This window comes from Tupaia chinensis, unplaced genomic scaffold (genome assembly GCF_000334495.1).
Source record: "Tupaia chinensis unplaced genomic scaffold, TupChi_1.0 Scaffold000060_1, whole genome shotgun sequence".
In the NCBI taxonomy this organism is placed as follows: Eukaryota; Metazoa; Chordata; class Mammalia; order Scandentia; family Tupaiidae; genus Tupaia; species Tupaia belangeri.
In genome coordinates, this window is record NW_006159518.1 from 2,788,790 (window position 1) to 2,805,874 (window position 17,085).

General features: G+C 40.7%; 1 protein-coding gene across 1 annotated transcript in view; it reads right to left on the bottom strand.

Moving 5' to 3' along the window:
• The window catches only part of DNAJC1 (DnaJ heat shock protein family (Hsp40) member C1), a gene marked incomplete at its 5' end in the record, with an annotated part of 214,976 nt that extends 197,892 nt beyond the window's left edge, over positions 1-17,084 (bottom strand). Inside the window, one exon of the mRNA XM_006141626.1 lies at positions 16,986-17,084. Within this exon, the coding sequence (XP_006141688.1) occupies positions 16,986-17,084 (99 nt within the window). The remainder of the gene's footprint in view (positions 1-16,985) is intronic.
• Between the last annotated feature and the right edge of the window lies 1 nt (position 17,085).

The window sequence follows — 17,085 nt, forward strand, 5'->3', positions numbered from 1 at the left end:
CTTCAGGTCTTCTGGGCTCCCTATCTGCAAGTAAGCAGAAGAAACCAAAAGTTTGACTCAATATAGTAAGGAAGACTGAAAGGCCTACAAAGGTCTGGCATCAGGGCCAAGCTTGATGTCTGAAACCTGGTGTTAAAGTAGAACTCCACCACACATCAGAAAAAAAATAAAGTGAGAAGGCCACCGCCTGAGGCTACGGCTTATAAATATTATGTGTCTCAGATGTTAAGAGGCAAGACCAGGACAGGGACCTGCAGGCTTGGTACCTAGATCTGTAATGGCCCCAATATAACCTCAGGAGGGAGCCCTAAGCTGCCTATATAAGACCTAGTTCTTATCTAGGTGACTCAGGGAAAGAAGTTAAAGCAATATAAGCCACTAGGGAGAAGTAAACAGAACAGAAACATACACCCAGTCAAGAAGAACCTGAAAATTAAAATTTTACCTACAAGACAATAATTTTGATCATTTTAATTTTCAAAAAGAAGTTACTGACTTCATCGTTAAACCTCCTATGTGTAATTCTTCATAACAATTCCAAAATCCAAAACACTTTTATCCCACAATGTTAAGTTTGAAACAGCTAAACAACCTGCACAACAGTACACAGGATTCCTGCTTTAAGAGCCTGTAAGAACTTCTGGGTACATTTTTAATAAAGTTAATTTTGTGACTCAAATGATCAAAGATGGGATAGCCCAAAACATCTTAATTTTCCAAATTCTAGAAATTTTCTGTTGTTAATTTTGATAAGCCCAGGGAATTTCTACAGTACCCTCAAATGATGTTCAGTGTAGTTCCAAGACAATTATAACTATGGTGGCCTGGGCCTCTTCTAGAGTGAGGTGAGCGCACATCTAGACAATGAAATTAAGTAGTCCCACATCTTGCTTGCAGTTTTAAAAACACAAGCCTACTGTAAGGAAAGAATGAATAAATAATTATTTTCTTTGAGCATTTTATCTTAAGACATTATGGAGAAATAATTTAAAGGGTCATATATTCAGCGGTATTCCAAAAGAAGATGATGAATTAAGTTGAAATAGGTATGACAATTATGATTTTGACTTTACATAACAGTAAAATTCCCAGTGAATATAATTTTTTTTTAAATTTGTGACAGGGCACATGCATCCAGCAGAGAGAGAAAGGGAAGGAAAATGAGAAGGCACCTCCTGGAGGAGGGGGCAAGGATGGGGGGGAATGGTCAAGCCATAATCCCTTCTCCTCCATTCTCCGCTCAGAATTTTGGGCATGTAAACATGCGTCCACAGTGTGTTCCTCAAGTTACCAATCTGGAGCTTGAACCCCACAGTCAGCCACATGGGATCCAGCCACCTCAACCACACCAGAGGCTGACCCCTCTCCCACCCTCCGTGAATATGATTATCCCAAAACTTAAAGGGCTGTTTCATGATCGCCATGGTGAGACATAATCAAGAAGGCTGAGAGTTCTACAGAGGGATTCCTATATGAAGAAATTTACATTGGTGCAATCTCAACGTCATGAGTCTATTATCAGTTCATTAATTTTTGCTCTGTTCTTGCTTTTCCCTCAGCACAGAATTTTTTAACACTTTGAACCTCAGTGCAATTTCTTTTTGGACCAGGTCTATTTGAAATAATAGTGGGTAGGTAGGTCTAAGAACTCTCAGCATTAGGCCAGCAGGTGGCATAATGGTTAAAACACTGCACTCCCACATGGTTGAACGCTGCTCCAGTCCCGGACCTGGAAAGTTGAAAAATCATGCTGTGTGTGTGTGTGTGTGCGTGTGCGTGTGCGTGTGTGTGTGCCCAAAAGTCCAAAATGGAGGGAATGTGACATGGCTATCTCCCTGGGGGCTGATTTCTCACTTTTTGTCTGTCTCTCTAGTGAGCACATGTGCCCCACGGCAAAAACCTAAAAACAAATAAAATGGCCAACATTAATTTCTATTTCTTCTCTTCAGCTGCTTACGAATTTACAAAGAGGAAAGACAAAAAACACTGGTAACTAATTAGTCTTAAGAAAAGCAGTATTCATTAGTAATTACAGAGACAGCTAAATATAATACAACCAGATCCCTGATTATATCATAAAGAGCCAACACACTAGTACACAAATAGAAATGGATCTGGAAATCTATGTTAAAATCAGTTAATTAAAGATAGTGTGATAATCAAAATAGATGACAGCAGAGGATTATAGTGAATATTTCATAGCTTGCAATGTATTAGATGAATGACTTTCAGAATATGCAGGGAGAAGAAACAACTGCAAAATTAAAATTACAAAGTAGTAACACTGGTTACTTCTTGGTCAAGGCATCATTAAAGACCTAACATTTTAAATTAACAAATAACACTTAAAGAATTATAAAATATGACAGATGAGTCAGCAGAAGTAAGTGACTAATTTGAATTTAACTAATTAGCTGAAACCACCCTTAGCAGACAGCTCTATGCATGGAAGTTCAGACAACCACTGTTTTTAGAAGAACTGCATGAACCTTAATAGCCTTTACAGACCATATAAAAGTAGGGACGAAAAGTACAGATAACTAACAAGGAAGATGGTGTCTAGCGCAATTGGAACGATCGAAAAGAAACAGGATGAAATAATGAAAAATACATTGAGTTAAAATACAAAAACCTGAAAACTACGAATTACGTTCCTGACAAAATGAAAACAGTGATTTTTACTGAAAATATTTAGCTGTATCTTTACAACACAAGTATGTTCATTTTTAAGGCTGTGCTGTCCAATACCCACTATTTGAGGCCTAAATATCTGAGCCCTTGAAATGTCCTAGTATAATAGAGAAACCAAGTGTTTTATCTCAATTTTAATTTATTTAAATTTAAAACTGTACTCAGTTAAGTTACTGGAAGCTGAGTTGAGTACATGAATCTACATGCTAGTTATATATTTTATGAAATCTTAAATGAGGTGTGCTGTCTAAGTATATGTGCAAAGTATACACCAGATTTTGAAGACTCAGAATTAAAAGCTAGAATGTAAAATATCTCAATAATTTTTTAAAGAAATGTTAAAGAATTATCTTATTTTATTTAACTTTCTTTTCTTTTCTTTTCTTTTCTTTTCTTTTCTTTTCTTTTCTTTTCTTTTCTTCCCTCCTTCCTTCCTTTGATTTTGACCAGAGAGAGACAGAGCGAGAGCAAAAGAGAAAGTGAAAAAACAAGCTGCCAGATCTGGGATTCCAATCACGGTCGGCCATGCAGGAGACCAGTGCCCCTAACCACACCACCTGCCAGCCCTGCTCATTAATAATTTTGATATGGGACCAGCAGTTAGCGTAATGGCTATGTCGCTGGACTCCCACATAGTCGACCGCGGTTCGCATCCTGGATCTGGTGGCTTAAAACTCATGCTGGGCACGTGTGCATGCGTGCCCAAGATCCCGAGAGGAGAACGGAGGAGAAGGGATTGTGGCATGGCCATCTCCCCTGGGGGGTGATTTCTCACTTTCTGTCTCTGTCTGGTGAGTGCACGTGCCCTATAGCAAAAACCTCTCAAAAAAAAAATAATAATTTTGATAATGTGATTTTACATGTTGAAGTGATATTTTTGACATAATGACTTAAACAAAGTATCTTACTGAAATTAATTTCATATATTTCTTTTTTATGTTTTAAATGTGACTTCTAGAAAATTTAAAATTGCATCTGTGGCTTGCATTACTGGTCACACATTGGTGCTCTAAGGGATTGATGGCCTGAAAAAAAATCTCACCAGTTAAAGTTCTAAAATATCTGTCACCCAAGATTTGTAAGTAAAATATTATTATCTTACTGGCTACCCAGAATTTGTATACCTATGCATTCTAAAGTCATTTGTACCCTCGTTATACAGAGGATAGATCATTAAGGGATCCTTCTGAGTTACTGCAAATTAGGGCAATATTTAATCGTCATTCTGCCTCAAGAAGTTAGGAGGAATCAAGTACCTGAAGGACACTAATTCGTCAGATATCCTGATTCCATTTTTATCTAGATCCCCATGCCCAGATGGTAAACAATGCTTTTGGTTGAATAAGGATCTTTAGAACAGATTGTGATAGGGTTATTTTTATAGGATAAATTTATATTTACATCATACACACACACACACACACACACACACACACAAACTTACCTTACATTTATTTTACATATACATTTATAAATATACATGTATTTACTTTATATTTATATACTTTTAAATTTTCTGCTGGAAGAAAACCATCAGAACTGCAGTCCTTCTTTTTTTAAAAAGAATTTTTTATTTTATTTTATTTATTATTATTATTCTTTCTTTAATTTGCTACAGGGCATGTAGGTTCACCAGTGAGAGTCAAAGAGAGAGAGAGAGGAAAAGTGAGAAAGCAAGCTGCCAGGTCCAGGATTCAAAACGTAGTGGGGTAGGGGTGAGGGTACAGCAAAGGGCATAATGGTTATGTCACTGGACTCCCACGTAGTGGACCATGGTTCAAGTCCTCGACCCGGCAGCTTAAAACCCACGCCAGGCGCATGTGTGCCCAAAGTCTCAAGAGGAGAATAGAGGAGAAGGGGTTGGAGCGTGACCATCCTCCCTTAGGAGTGACTCCTCACTTTCTGTCTCTCTGGTGAACACACGCCCTATAGCAAAAATCTAAAGAAAAAAAAGTTTTTTAAAAAAATGCAGTTGGCCATGTGAGAGTTCAGTGCCTCAACTACCATGCCACCTGCTGGCCCCAAAGCTGCATTCCTTAGCAGTACTTTTCCAACCTCACACCATGGCACTTAACCAAAAAACACATTTCTAAGAAACACCAGGGAAAAGTGTTCAAGCATCTCTATTTCAGTGCACTTGCTTGCAGCACAGCAATTGGGAGGCTCGGTCCTAAAAATCCCTGCAAAATTCCACAAGAAATGCCTGACCCATATTTTATTTTTGCTTGTCTCATGTCTCACATTTAATTCTTACTTATGCCTACAGTTGAGAGAACACAACCCCTCAACATTTTTAATGGCAATACCCAAAGAAGACCACAAGATGGAGATATTACTCCATTACCTTTTCTTTTCTTTTTTTTAAAGTTTGCTATAAGGCATGTGCACTCCCAGGAGAGAGACAGAGAAGGGGGGAGTGGAAAAGCGCCCCGCAAGGCAGATGGCCATGTCACAATCCCTTCTTCATTCTCCTCTTGGAATTTTTGGTATGCATGCACACATACCCGGCATGTTTTCAAGTCTCAGGGTCCAGGACTCAAACTGCTCAGTGAGCCACCAGGGATCCAGGAACCTTAACCTGCATGCCACCTGCTGGCCATTAAAATGCATTATTTAAACAAAGGAAGTCTATTTCCTACTATAGATAAAAGATACATCCAAAAATACTCTAAGATAGAATTCACTACAAGTAAAATCACACCTTCTAATCTTCATATGTTATGCATATTAATGTTAACTTCTATACATCAAATTTAAACACCAACTATTTTTCAAAGTTTATTTATCTCTTTCATGAACAAGACAGATGAAGTGAGAAACATCACCTCCCCCTAAACCCCAAGAGCATCTTGGTGCCATAATCCACCCCCAGTCTCAGCTAGTCCTAGATCATGGGCCTGTGTGTGCAGCACACTCAGGAAGGCATACTGCAGAGATGAACCAGAACCTTCCCAAGTGGATCAGCCTCACAGAACAACACATTTCACCACTGTATCACCATATTGCGCTCTTCGTCACCAACTATTAACACATCACTTACTTAAAGTCAGAAAAGAACCTAAATATTAAGCTTTCACCTATTAACCAAAAGTATGGCAACTGAAAATAACTACTACTATGATTTATAATTTTTTTAATTCCAGAAGAAGTTTTTGGTAATGTATAAATTCAATTAGTCATGGGATAGCTTCCATAACTTGGCTTTTTTTTTTTTTTTTTTTTTTTAGGTTTTTGCCATAGGATGCATGCACTCATCAGAAAGAGATAGAGACTAGAGACAGACAGTGAGAGGGAAAGTAAGAAATCACCCCCCAGGGGGATGGCCACACCACAGTCCCTTCTCCTCTATTCTCCTCTTGAGATTTTTGGGCACACATGCACACGTGCCTGGCATGATTTTTCAAGCTACCAGGTCCAGGACTTCAACAATGGTTGGCCATGTGGTCCAGCACCTTAATCACACCACTTGCTGGCCCTAACTTGACTTTCTTAAAGTTCTTAAGAACTGGATAGAAATAAGAAGCATCTATCTTACTTAGAAGGCAAGTATATGGACCCTAAGATTTCTCTGTGGCATTCAGACTTTCCCGGTAAATGACAACAGTGATTTTCTTTTTTCTGGTCTTAACATGTCATAGTAAGGTCTCACATAGTGTTTTTAAATTCTTGTGCTTTCCATGACCAGGAGTTGTATGTATTCCACAATTTCTTTAACTAAGGAAATTATTTTCTTTTAGAACTCTAGTGTTTGTTTTTTAATACTGTTTCTTTTCTTGTCTTTAAAATTTAAAAAAAAAAAAATTTATTAGGGATCAGCAGGTTAAGGGACTGGACACTCCTACATGGCCAACCATGGTTCAAGTCCTGGACTTAGTGGCTTGCCTTCTCACTTTCTCTCTGTCTCTCTCTTGTCAAATTTAAATAAATGAATGAATAAATAAAATTAAATAAGTAATTCTTTTTTAAAATAATTTATTATTTACATTTAATTGTGGTACATATTTATGGGGTACAATATGTCTGAACCTGGTTCAAGCCCCAGACTTGGCAACTTGAAAATCACACTAGGTGTATATCAAGCCCCAGACTTGGCAACTTGAAAATCACAATATGTGTATAAGTATGTGTGCCTAGGGGTTCCAAGAGGACAGTAAGAAGAAGGGACTGTGCTAGGCCATTCCTGCCAGGAGGTGATTTTTCACTTTCACTCTATCTCTCTAGCAAGCACACGCATCCTATGGCAAAAATAATACATAGGTTTTAATTTTTTAATAAAAATTAATAAACCTTTTAAGGTCTTTCAATTTGTACTTTCAGATGCACAGAATAGCTGCCTGCTGACGGGAGCAACAACCACTGCTCACTCAACCTATATCCAGGGGGAAGGGCTTCCCTGAAAAAACACTGCTGATCTCTTGACCACTCTCTTACACCTTTCAGGGAGGTGTGAGTTGCCGGTTGGAGTGTGATCACATTTGCTCTGTTTTTGCTTGCTTGTAAAGATCTAACCCATCAAAAAGGTATGAGTAGTGGGAATTAGCTTTTCTTCTCCTCTCTCTGCCCAGACCAGTAAGGAAATGATCCTAATTAGACTTACCTTTGAACATGTTGTCTCAAAGACTAGACTGGGATAGGGAGGGTCAAAATGGCTAGCGAGTTCATTTGGCCCCACACCTGACCCATATATTGGGTTGTCAGAAAAGTCATGACGCATTTTTAAATAGAAAAACATAAAAAGATTATGTCATAACTTTTCCAACGACCCAATATTATCCAGTAGCTTATCAGTAATAAGGGTGATGGGGCCAACAGGTCGCATGGTGGTTTGGGTGCTGGACTCCCACGTAGCTGATAGCTGTTCAAGTCCCAGGCCTGGTGGCATCTTTCTCACTTTCCCTCTCTCTCTGTCTTTCTCTGGTGAATTAAAGTAGTAATAATTATTATAATAAATAAAATTAGGGACCAGCAGGTAGCATAATGGCTATGTCGCTGGACTCCCACATAGTCAACCGCAGTTCGAGTCCTGCACCTGGTGGCTTAAACTCACACTGGACGCATTTGCGTGCGTGTCCAAGAACCTGAGAGGAGAATGGAGAAGAAAGAATTGTGGCCATGCCTCTCTGTCTCTCTCTCTCTTTCTGGTGAGCACATGCACCCTTTAGCAAAAACCTCTCCCCCCCCAAAAAAAACAAAAAAAAAACAAAAAAAAAGAAACTATAGATATATATAAATAAATAAATAAATATAAATACATAATTCTTAAAAAAAGAATAATGTTTCATTTCTACCTGCCTGACTCCTGTTTCCTCTCAGTTTTTTGCATGAGTAAAAGCAGAGTCATTAATGGGACCTTCTAAAACCTTTTTAGAAATGGGAATCTCTGTCATAGATGACTATTGAACCTGTACTGTGGTTATCAGTTATTGGCATGATTCCTGCAGTGGGATCCACCAAGCTTGGCGTTAGTTGAGGATAGTACATTCTTTCTCTGTTGAGTCTATTCCCTTGTGACTGTGTGTTGTGATTTCATAGCTTCCCCAGTTTTACTACAGAATCCAAAATTATTTTTTAATTTGGAGGGAGGAATATTCACATATCTGAAATGTTAGATAACTCTGCAGTCACAAATATTTTCAATGAAGGCATATCAGGAATGGAGTTGGAGCTGAATAAATACTTGCATAAGATTGGGCACTGTAAAGCTAGTTTATGTTTCTTATGTACACACTGTTAAACATAATGTGGTAGCATAAGGTAGCGGAGGTTGCCTGAGCATATTTTATGGGGAAAAGTTAAGTTACTAATACAAGGTCTTTCTTTTTTGTTGTTTTTGGCATTAATAAGTCAGAGGACCTGTGTGTTCACCAGAGAGAGAGAGAGAGAGAGAGAGAGAGAGAGAGAGAGAGAGATGGAGAGAGAGGGAGAAAGCATCTCCCGACCCCTGCAGTGGGGTGTTGTCACACTGCAATCCCTTTTCCTTCATTTCTCCATTCTGTTGGGACTTGGAGTATGCATGCATATGTGTTCCCTCAAGCCACACAAGGGCTAACTGTGTTGGCAGCCACCTGCAATCTAGCTCTTTAACCACTAGGCCAGACCTAAAAGATCTTTCAAATAACACATTTTTTTCCCCCACACTCCTCTCATCTTCCTCCCATCTTCTGTGAAAAGATGCACTATCCAGTCTGGTATGCCTTGAAACCAATGAAAGTCATTCCAAAAATAGGCTGAACCACAAATATGTCATTTGTATTTACTCCTCTTCTAAAGATTCCTGGAACTCCTTCCTAGACCTCTAGAACCAACTTGAAATCTAGGTATAGAAAGAGATTAGACAGGGAATAGCAAGCGGTGTGGTGGTTGGGGTGCTGGACTCCCACATGGCCAACCATGATTCAACTCCCAGACCTGGCAGCTTGCTTTCTCCTTTTCTCTCTAAAAAAGAATAATGTTTCATTTCTACCTGCCTGACTCCTGTTTCCTCTCAGTTTTTTGCATGAGTAAAAGCAGAGTCATTAATGGGACCTTCTAAAACCTTTTTAGAAATGGGAATCTCTGTCATAGATGACTATTGAACCTGTACTGTGGTTATCAGTTATTGGCATGATTCCTGCAGTGGGATCCACCAAGCTTGGCGTTAGTTGAGGATAGTACATTCTTTCTCTGTTGAGTCTATTCCCTTGTGACTGTGTGTTGTGATTTCATAGCTTCCCCAGTTTTACTACAGAATCCAAAATTATTTTTTAATTTGGAGGGAGGAATATTCACATATCTGAAATGTTAGATAACTCTGCAGTCACAAATATTTTCAATGAAGGCATATCAGGAATGGAGTTGGAGCTGAATAAATACTTGCATAAGATTGGGCACTGTAAAGCTAGTTTATGTTTCTTATGTACACACTGTTAAACATAATGTGGTAGCATAAGGTAGCGGAGGTTGCCTGAGCATATTTTATGGGGAAAAGTTAAGTTACTAATACAAGGTCTTTCTTTTTTGTTGTTTTTGGCATTAATAAGTCAGAGGACCTGTGTGTTCACCAGAGAGAGAGAGAGAGAGAGAGAGAGAGAGAGAGAGAGAGATGGAGAGAGAGGGAGAAAGCATCTCCCGACCCCTGCAGTGGGGTGTTGTCACACTGCAATCCCTTTTCCTTCATTTCTCCATTCTGTTGGGACTTGGAGTATGCATGCATATGTGTTCCCTCAAGCCACACAAGGGCTAACTGTGTTGGCAGCCACCTGCAATCTAGCTCTTTAACCACTAGGCCAGACCTAAAAGATCTTTCAAATAACACATTTTTTTCCCCCACACTCCTCTCATCTTCCTCCCATCTTCTGTGAAAAGATGCACTATCCAGTCTGGTATGCCTTGAAACCAATGAAAGTCATTCCAAAAATAGGCTGAACCACAAATATGTCATTTGTATTTACTCCTCTTCTAAAGATTCCTGGAACTCCTTCCTAGACCTCTAGAACCAACTTGAAATCTAGGTATAGAAAGAGATTAGACAGGGAATAGCAAGCGGTGTGGTGGTTGGGGTGCTGGACTCCCACATGGCCAACCATGATTCAACTCCCAGACCTGGCAGCTTGCTTTCTCCTTTTCTCTCTCTCTGGTGAGCACATGTGCCCTATAGCAAATTTTTTTTAATGATAATGAATAAAGTTAAGCAAATAACTCTTTAAAGAAAAGAGAGAAAGGAATTCCTTTTTTGTATAAATACAAACTGTCAAACAACTATTTGTTTGAGGAATTACAGTTTAGTTTTAGTTATGATGTTTATATTGTTTCATTTAATAAATATTTAATTGTCTACTATGTAAATAAATAAGATACCATCTGTCCTAAAATTGAGTTAATAATTTACCCAAAGTTATAAAGCCAGGAGGTGGTCTGGTCCAAGCACAAAAGGTCATGGGTTATTCTAAGGAATAACTGAACTACCTTCTTATATTTTTTTAAGAATTATTTATTTATTAGTATTATATTTGACTAGAGAGAGACACACAGAGAGCGAGAGGGAGAGTGAGAAAGCAAGCCACCGGCACAAGGATTCAAACCATGGGCAAATCATATGGGAGTTCAGTGCCTTAACCACCATACCACCTGCCATCCCCCCCCACACTTTATCTTTTTTATGGAGAGGTTTTTGCCATAGGGCATGTGCGCTTGCCAGAAAGACAGAGAGAGATAGAGAGACAGAAAGCGAGAAATCATCCCCCAGGGGGGATGGCCATGCCACAATCCCTTCTCCTCCATTCTCCTCTCGGGATCTTGGGCGTGTGCGCACACACACTCACACACCTGGCGTGAGTTTAAGCCACCGGGTCCAAGACTCGAACCGCGGTCGACTACATGGGAGTCCAGTGACATAGCCATTACGCTAACTGTTGGTTCCCCCTCCTTTTTTTTAAAGAGAGATTTTTGCTACAGGGGATGTGCGCTGGCTGGAGAGACAGAGACAGAAAGCAAGAATCACCCTCTTGGGGGTATTGCCACTCTGCAATCCCTTCTCCTCCATTCTTCTCTCAGGATTTTGGGCACACACACACACATGCCCAGCATGACTTTTAAGCCACCAGGTCCAGACCTCGAACCATGGCTGACTATGTGGAAGTCCAATGACGTAACCATTACACCATCCACGGGTCTGAGGAATAACTGACCTTTCTTAGACCTGGTGAATAAGGGGATAAAAAAGATGCCACAGTCAATCCCTGTGATCTCTGGCTTTTAGGTTAGGATATGGATATCTAGGGGCTGGCAGGTGGCACGGCGGTTAAGGGGGATGGACTCTCAAGTGGCCAACCACAGTTTGAGTTCCAGACCTGGCAACTTGCCTTCTCACTTTCTCCCTCTCTCTCTCTCTCTCACTCTGTCCCTCTCAGGTCAAAGTAAAAGAAAGGAAGAAAGAAAGAAAAAAAGAAAGAAAGAAAGAAAGAGAGTAAGTTAAAATAATTCATAAAAAAGGGATACAGATATCTTAAAAGAACTTTCTATTTTACCTCCAATTTTCTTTTATCTTTATCTTTTATTTTCTCTTTCTCTTTATTTCCATTTTCTCTTGAACCCAGTCTAACCAAACTATTGATCTCACTACCTCACTGAAATATCTCTTGCTGAGGTAGCCAACGACCTCCAAATTGTTAAATCCAAGAGTCAATCCTCAGAACTCATCTTATTTAAATTATCATAATCATTTAACCCAGCTGATCACTGTTCTTTGAAATATTTTCTTTTCCTTACTTGAAGAAAGCACCTTTTCTTGGTTTACCCCCTACCTGACTGGTTGTTCTTTTCCATCTCCTAGGTGGGTTCATCTTCATCTCTCTGACTGTCGAAGTTTGGAGTCTCTAGGGCTTGACTCTCAAACAACTTCTCTTCTCTTTTTACTTTCATTCCCTTGGTGAATTCCCACTTTTTGTTTGTTAGTTTTTTTGTCATAGCGGCACATGTGCTCGCCAGAGAGCGAGACAGAGGCAGTGAGAAGGAAAGTGAGAAATCACCCCTCTGGGGTGATGGTCACGCCACAATCCCTTCTCCTCCATTCTCCTCCTGGGATTTTGGGAATGTATGTACATACACCAAGGTTAATTTCAAGCTACCAGGTCCAGGACTCAAACCAGTCAACCATGTGGAAATCCACACCACCTGCTGGCCTGAATTCATCCAATTTTGTGGCTTCAAATTACCCTGCATGTGGCAGAGACTCCCAATATTTATAGCCCAAATGTGGCAGAGACTCCCAATATTTACAGCCCAAACCTTTTCCCTGTAACTCACACCTGAATAACCAATCACTTATACACCAGCTCCACTTGAATATTCAGCAAACACCCCAAATTTAACCAAAATCAAGTTCCTGATTTTTCCCCCAACTAGACTCCTATTCTAGGTCTTCCCATCTCATTAAATGGCAACTGCATCCTTTTAAGTTACTGAAGTCAACATCTTTAGAATGATCTTCAATTTCTCTCTCTCTTTTTTTATGTCCCATGTTAAAACCATCAGCAATGGGACTGGCAGGTAGCATGGTGATTAAGGGCGCTGGACTCCCACATGGCTGACTGCAGTTCGAGTCCCAGATCTGGCAGCTTGCTTTCTCACTTCCTCTCTCTCTGGTTACATTAAAATAAATAGATAAATAAAGTTAAATAAAACAATTTTAAAAAATCAGCAAAATCCTGTCAGCTCTAGCCTTCCAGTCAATCCTCATCACAATAAAGTGATCATTTTGAAATTTAAGTCAAATCTGTTCTGTTCAATTCCCTGCCCCCACCAATCACTGGATCCTCAAGATACCTGAAAGTAAATGCCAAAGTAATGGCCTACAAAGCCCTACATAATCTTCCTCTGACCCCCTCCTATTACTGTTCTTGAGCTTTCTGTCCTGTCCCACCCATACTGGCTGCCTTGCTGTTCGTCAAACACTAAGTAAGTTCCTGCTTTTGCACCTGCGTCTGCTCTTCCTTGAGTGCTCTTCTACCATACTATGATCTGAATATCTGTGTCCTTTCAAAGTTCGTATGCTAAGGGATCAGCAGTTAGCGTAATGACTGCGGTTCGCATCCCGGACCCGGTGGCTTAAACTCACGCTGGGTGCATGTACGTGCGTGCCCAAGATCCCGAGAGGAGAATGGAGGAGAAGGGATTGTGGTGTGGCCATCCCCCCTGGAGGGTGATTTCTCGCTTTCTGTCTCTCTGTCTCTCTCTGTCTTCCTGGCAAGCGCACAGCAAAAACCTCTCAAAAAAAAAAAAGAGAGAGAGAAAGTTCGTATGTTAAAACCTGACCCCTAATGTAATGGTATGAAGGGGGGAAGCCACTGGAAAGTGAATAGGTTATGAGGGTGGAAATTTATGAATGGGATTAGTGCCCTTATAAAACAAGCCCCAGGGACCAGCAGCTAGTGTAATGTCACTGGATTCCCATGTAGCCGACCGCGGTTGGAGTTCTGGACCTGGTGGCTTAAACTCACGCCAGGCACGTGTGCATGCATGCCCAGGATCCCAAGAGAATGTAGGAGAGGGGATTGCGGCGTGGCCATTCCCCCAGGGGGCTGATTTCTCGCTTTCTGTCTCTCCGTCTCCCTCTGTTTTTCTGGTGAGCACATGCGGCCTATAGCAAAAATCTCTCCAAAAAAGAAAAAAAGAAAAGAAAACAAGCCCCAGAGAGCTGCCTTCCTGTCGCCATGGTAAGACACACCAAGGTGTTTTCTATGAACGAAAAGACCCTCACCAAAGAATCTGCCTGCCCCTGATCTTTGACTTCCTATTTTAAGAACTGAAAAATAAATTTTGGTTGTTGAAAAGCTATCCAGTTCATAGCATTTTGTTATAGTAGCCCAGACCGATCAAGGCATACCAATTATCCACATGGCCTGCTCCCTAAGTCCTTATATTTACTTATCCCATTATTTATTATTTTTTCCCACTACTAAACTGCAAGTTTCATGAGGATAAGAGATTGTGTTTTATATAAAGGCCAATTCTTAATGCATAAAATCCAGCAGGCACCAGATAAATCTCTGTTGAATGAACAACAACAAAACTGATTAATGCTTAGAGCCAGGTCACTAAGTAGCCTACCTACTGTGTTCTGGACCCTCATAACTGGCTAGTTACCAAGAGACTGTTGGGCACTGGCTTGAAAATTACACATTAAAGACCTCAGTATGAGTTTGTTTTTTTTTTTTTTTTTTTTTCTTTTTGAGGTTTTTGCCACAGGTCTGTGTGCTTGCCAGAGAGAGAGAAACAGAGACAGGAAGAGGGAAAATGAGAAATCACCCCCCAAGAGGGATGGCCACACCACAATCCCCTCTCCTCCATTCTTGTCCTGGGATCTTGGGCACGCATGCACACGCCCAAAGTGATTTTCAAGCCCCCGGGTCTGGAACTCAAACTGCAGTCAGCCATGTGGGAGTCCAGAGACACAACCGCTACGTCTTTATTTCTGGCTCTCTAAAAGTTTTCCCAAAAAGTTAAGGTTCAACATAAAACAAAGAATTTGTTCCAATGTTTCTCTGCTTGGATAGAATAAAATTCCTTCTGGCATTCGTTCCAATTTCAACACAGCTAGATACAGAAATAGAGATTAAAACAATTTTCTAGATTCTTCTTTTTAAATGCTATCTCAATGGAGAAACTTCTTGATTATCTAGGCTTCTTTATTTTCCCATCTCTGCCTGTACAGTTAAGTGCTCTAGCTGTTCACACTATCTCATTAACTCAGCAAATTAAGTTGCATGAAATTATAAACAAAAAATGCTATGAGTCCACATGCAAAGCTAGATTATATATTCTAAATTTTAAACTATAGCTACTGTTTGTATTCTCTTAAAGAGACTTAATTTTCCATGGATCTGAAAACAAGTTCAAAAGCAAGTCCAGGAGAGGAAACAGAAAGTGTACAAGATGTAACCCACACATTCTTTCTTCTGCCTCCAGCACAGACAGGAGATGGGATATTCCCTAGAATCCCAGAGCAAAGAGAAGATATCACTATCCCCAGGCTGGTAGTAATCCAGTCTGTCACTGAGACCAGAACTTGAGAGGTTAGAGCTAGGGCGAGGAACTGTGGAAGGTGGACAAATCCTTCCCAGACTGGGGTTATCAGGAGACCCTGGTGGTTGAGCCGAGAAGGGCAGCCAGAGCACAGAGTGTCCAAGCCCTGCCCTCCGTGCCCAGCTCTCTCTTATCTTTGGGTAAGTTATGTAAAAGACTCTAACTACAGAATTTAATCAGTCATGACAAATCCTAAACAATTATTTCCAGGATTAAAGGTATTCTTAAAAGTTAATCTTTTTCAAAAGTATTTATTATTATTTTTATTTTCTAAGCTTGCTATACAACGCATGTGCTCACCAAAGAGAGAGACACAGAGAGAAGGAAAAGTAAGAAAGCAAGCCACCAGGTCTGGGACTTGAACTGCAGTGAGTCATATGGGAGTCCATCACACCAACCACCATGCCAACAGCTGGTCCCAAGATTAACTCTAAAGTAAATCTTTAGAGTTATGGTTTTGCTAATTATTCTATTTTTACACTTATCACATCATCTGCTTTGAAAATGAGATACATTTGTCTGTCAGAAAGTGGAACCAGGTAACATCACAAACGTATCAATAGTTATTATAAAACTGTTGGCACAAAAGAATTTGCAATGTGAAATTTTATATTTTTGTTAGAGTTATAAACTCATGGTGCCATGGAAGCCCAGCAACTTTATATTCAATGATGGAATGAAGATGTAATGTTCGAAAATTAAATTCCCATTTATTGTAAATTAGTTCACTCAAATTTACAATAACCTATGCGGAGGGAGGTGTGCCTTGCATAACTAAGGGTAAACCTCAATTTTTAAAATCTATGCAACTATCCAAATCATTGTATGAAGGGCACAATCAGATCATTGAAATTCTCAGTCTTTCCCGTATAATCCTGAAATCAGTGAAACGTCATCTCCTCCCCGGCACTAGGCTTCTAGTAGAGACTGGCTTTCTCCTTTCACTCAACCCATCAATGGTGAAAACAAAAATTAACAAATCAATTTTAAGAACTCAAGCTAAAATGGAAATGCAACAAAAGGAAAAGAAAGAAAATAATCCTAGGATTCTCTTTCAATAGTACCCCAAGTACTTCTATTGCCCTAAAAGATTAGGAGCTCCTCCAGTGAGTTCCAGGACCAACCTGGTAGATTCTTCACATTCCTCCAGATTCTAAACTGTGATAGGAGCCCCAAACTCGCTAAAAAGAACTACAAAGTCCAATGCAAGAAACATTTCTGCAACACAGACACTGGCCAAATTACACTCCCGTCTTCCCGGAAAGGAGGAAACGAGGCGGCTGAAATAAGAATACGTGTAAGTGGGAAGATGACAATTGAGAGTGAGACCTGGTCGCTCCTTCTCACCCGCAGGGGCTGGGAGGTGGGGCAGGAGAGGAAACGGGAAGTGTAGAAGATGTAACCCCACATTTTTTCTTCCTCCAGCACAGATGGGGGAGGGATATTCCCTAGAATCCCAGAGCACAGAGAAGGTATCACCACCCCCAGGCTGGTAGCAATTCCAGCCTGTCACTGAGACCGGAACTTGAGAAGCTGGAGCCGGGCTGAGGAACTGGGGAAGGCGGACAAGTCCTCCCCGGACCGGGGTTATCAGGAGCCCCCGGTGATCGAGCCGAGAAGGGCAGGCGAACCCGGAGTGACCAGTCCTGCCCTCGTGCCCAGCTCTCTCGGCAGAATCGGGGTCCAAGCGCGCACCACCTCTTTCCGGCCGGCCGGCGCGTTTCCGCACTTACCTGCTGCACCCCGAGGAACTGGTAGAAGTTGAGCTGCACCTCCTCCACCAAGTCGAACAACTCCAGGTCTCCGCTCTCCCAGCCGCGCGCCGGCCCGACG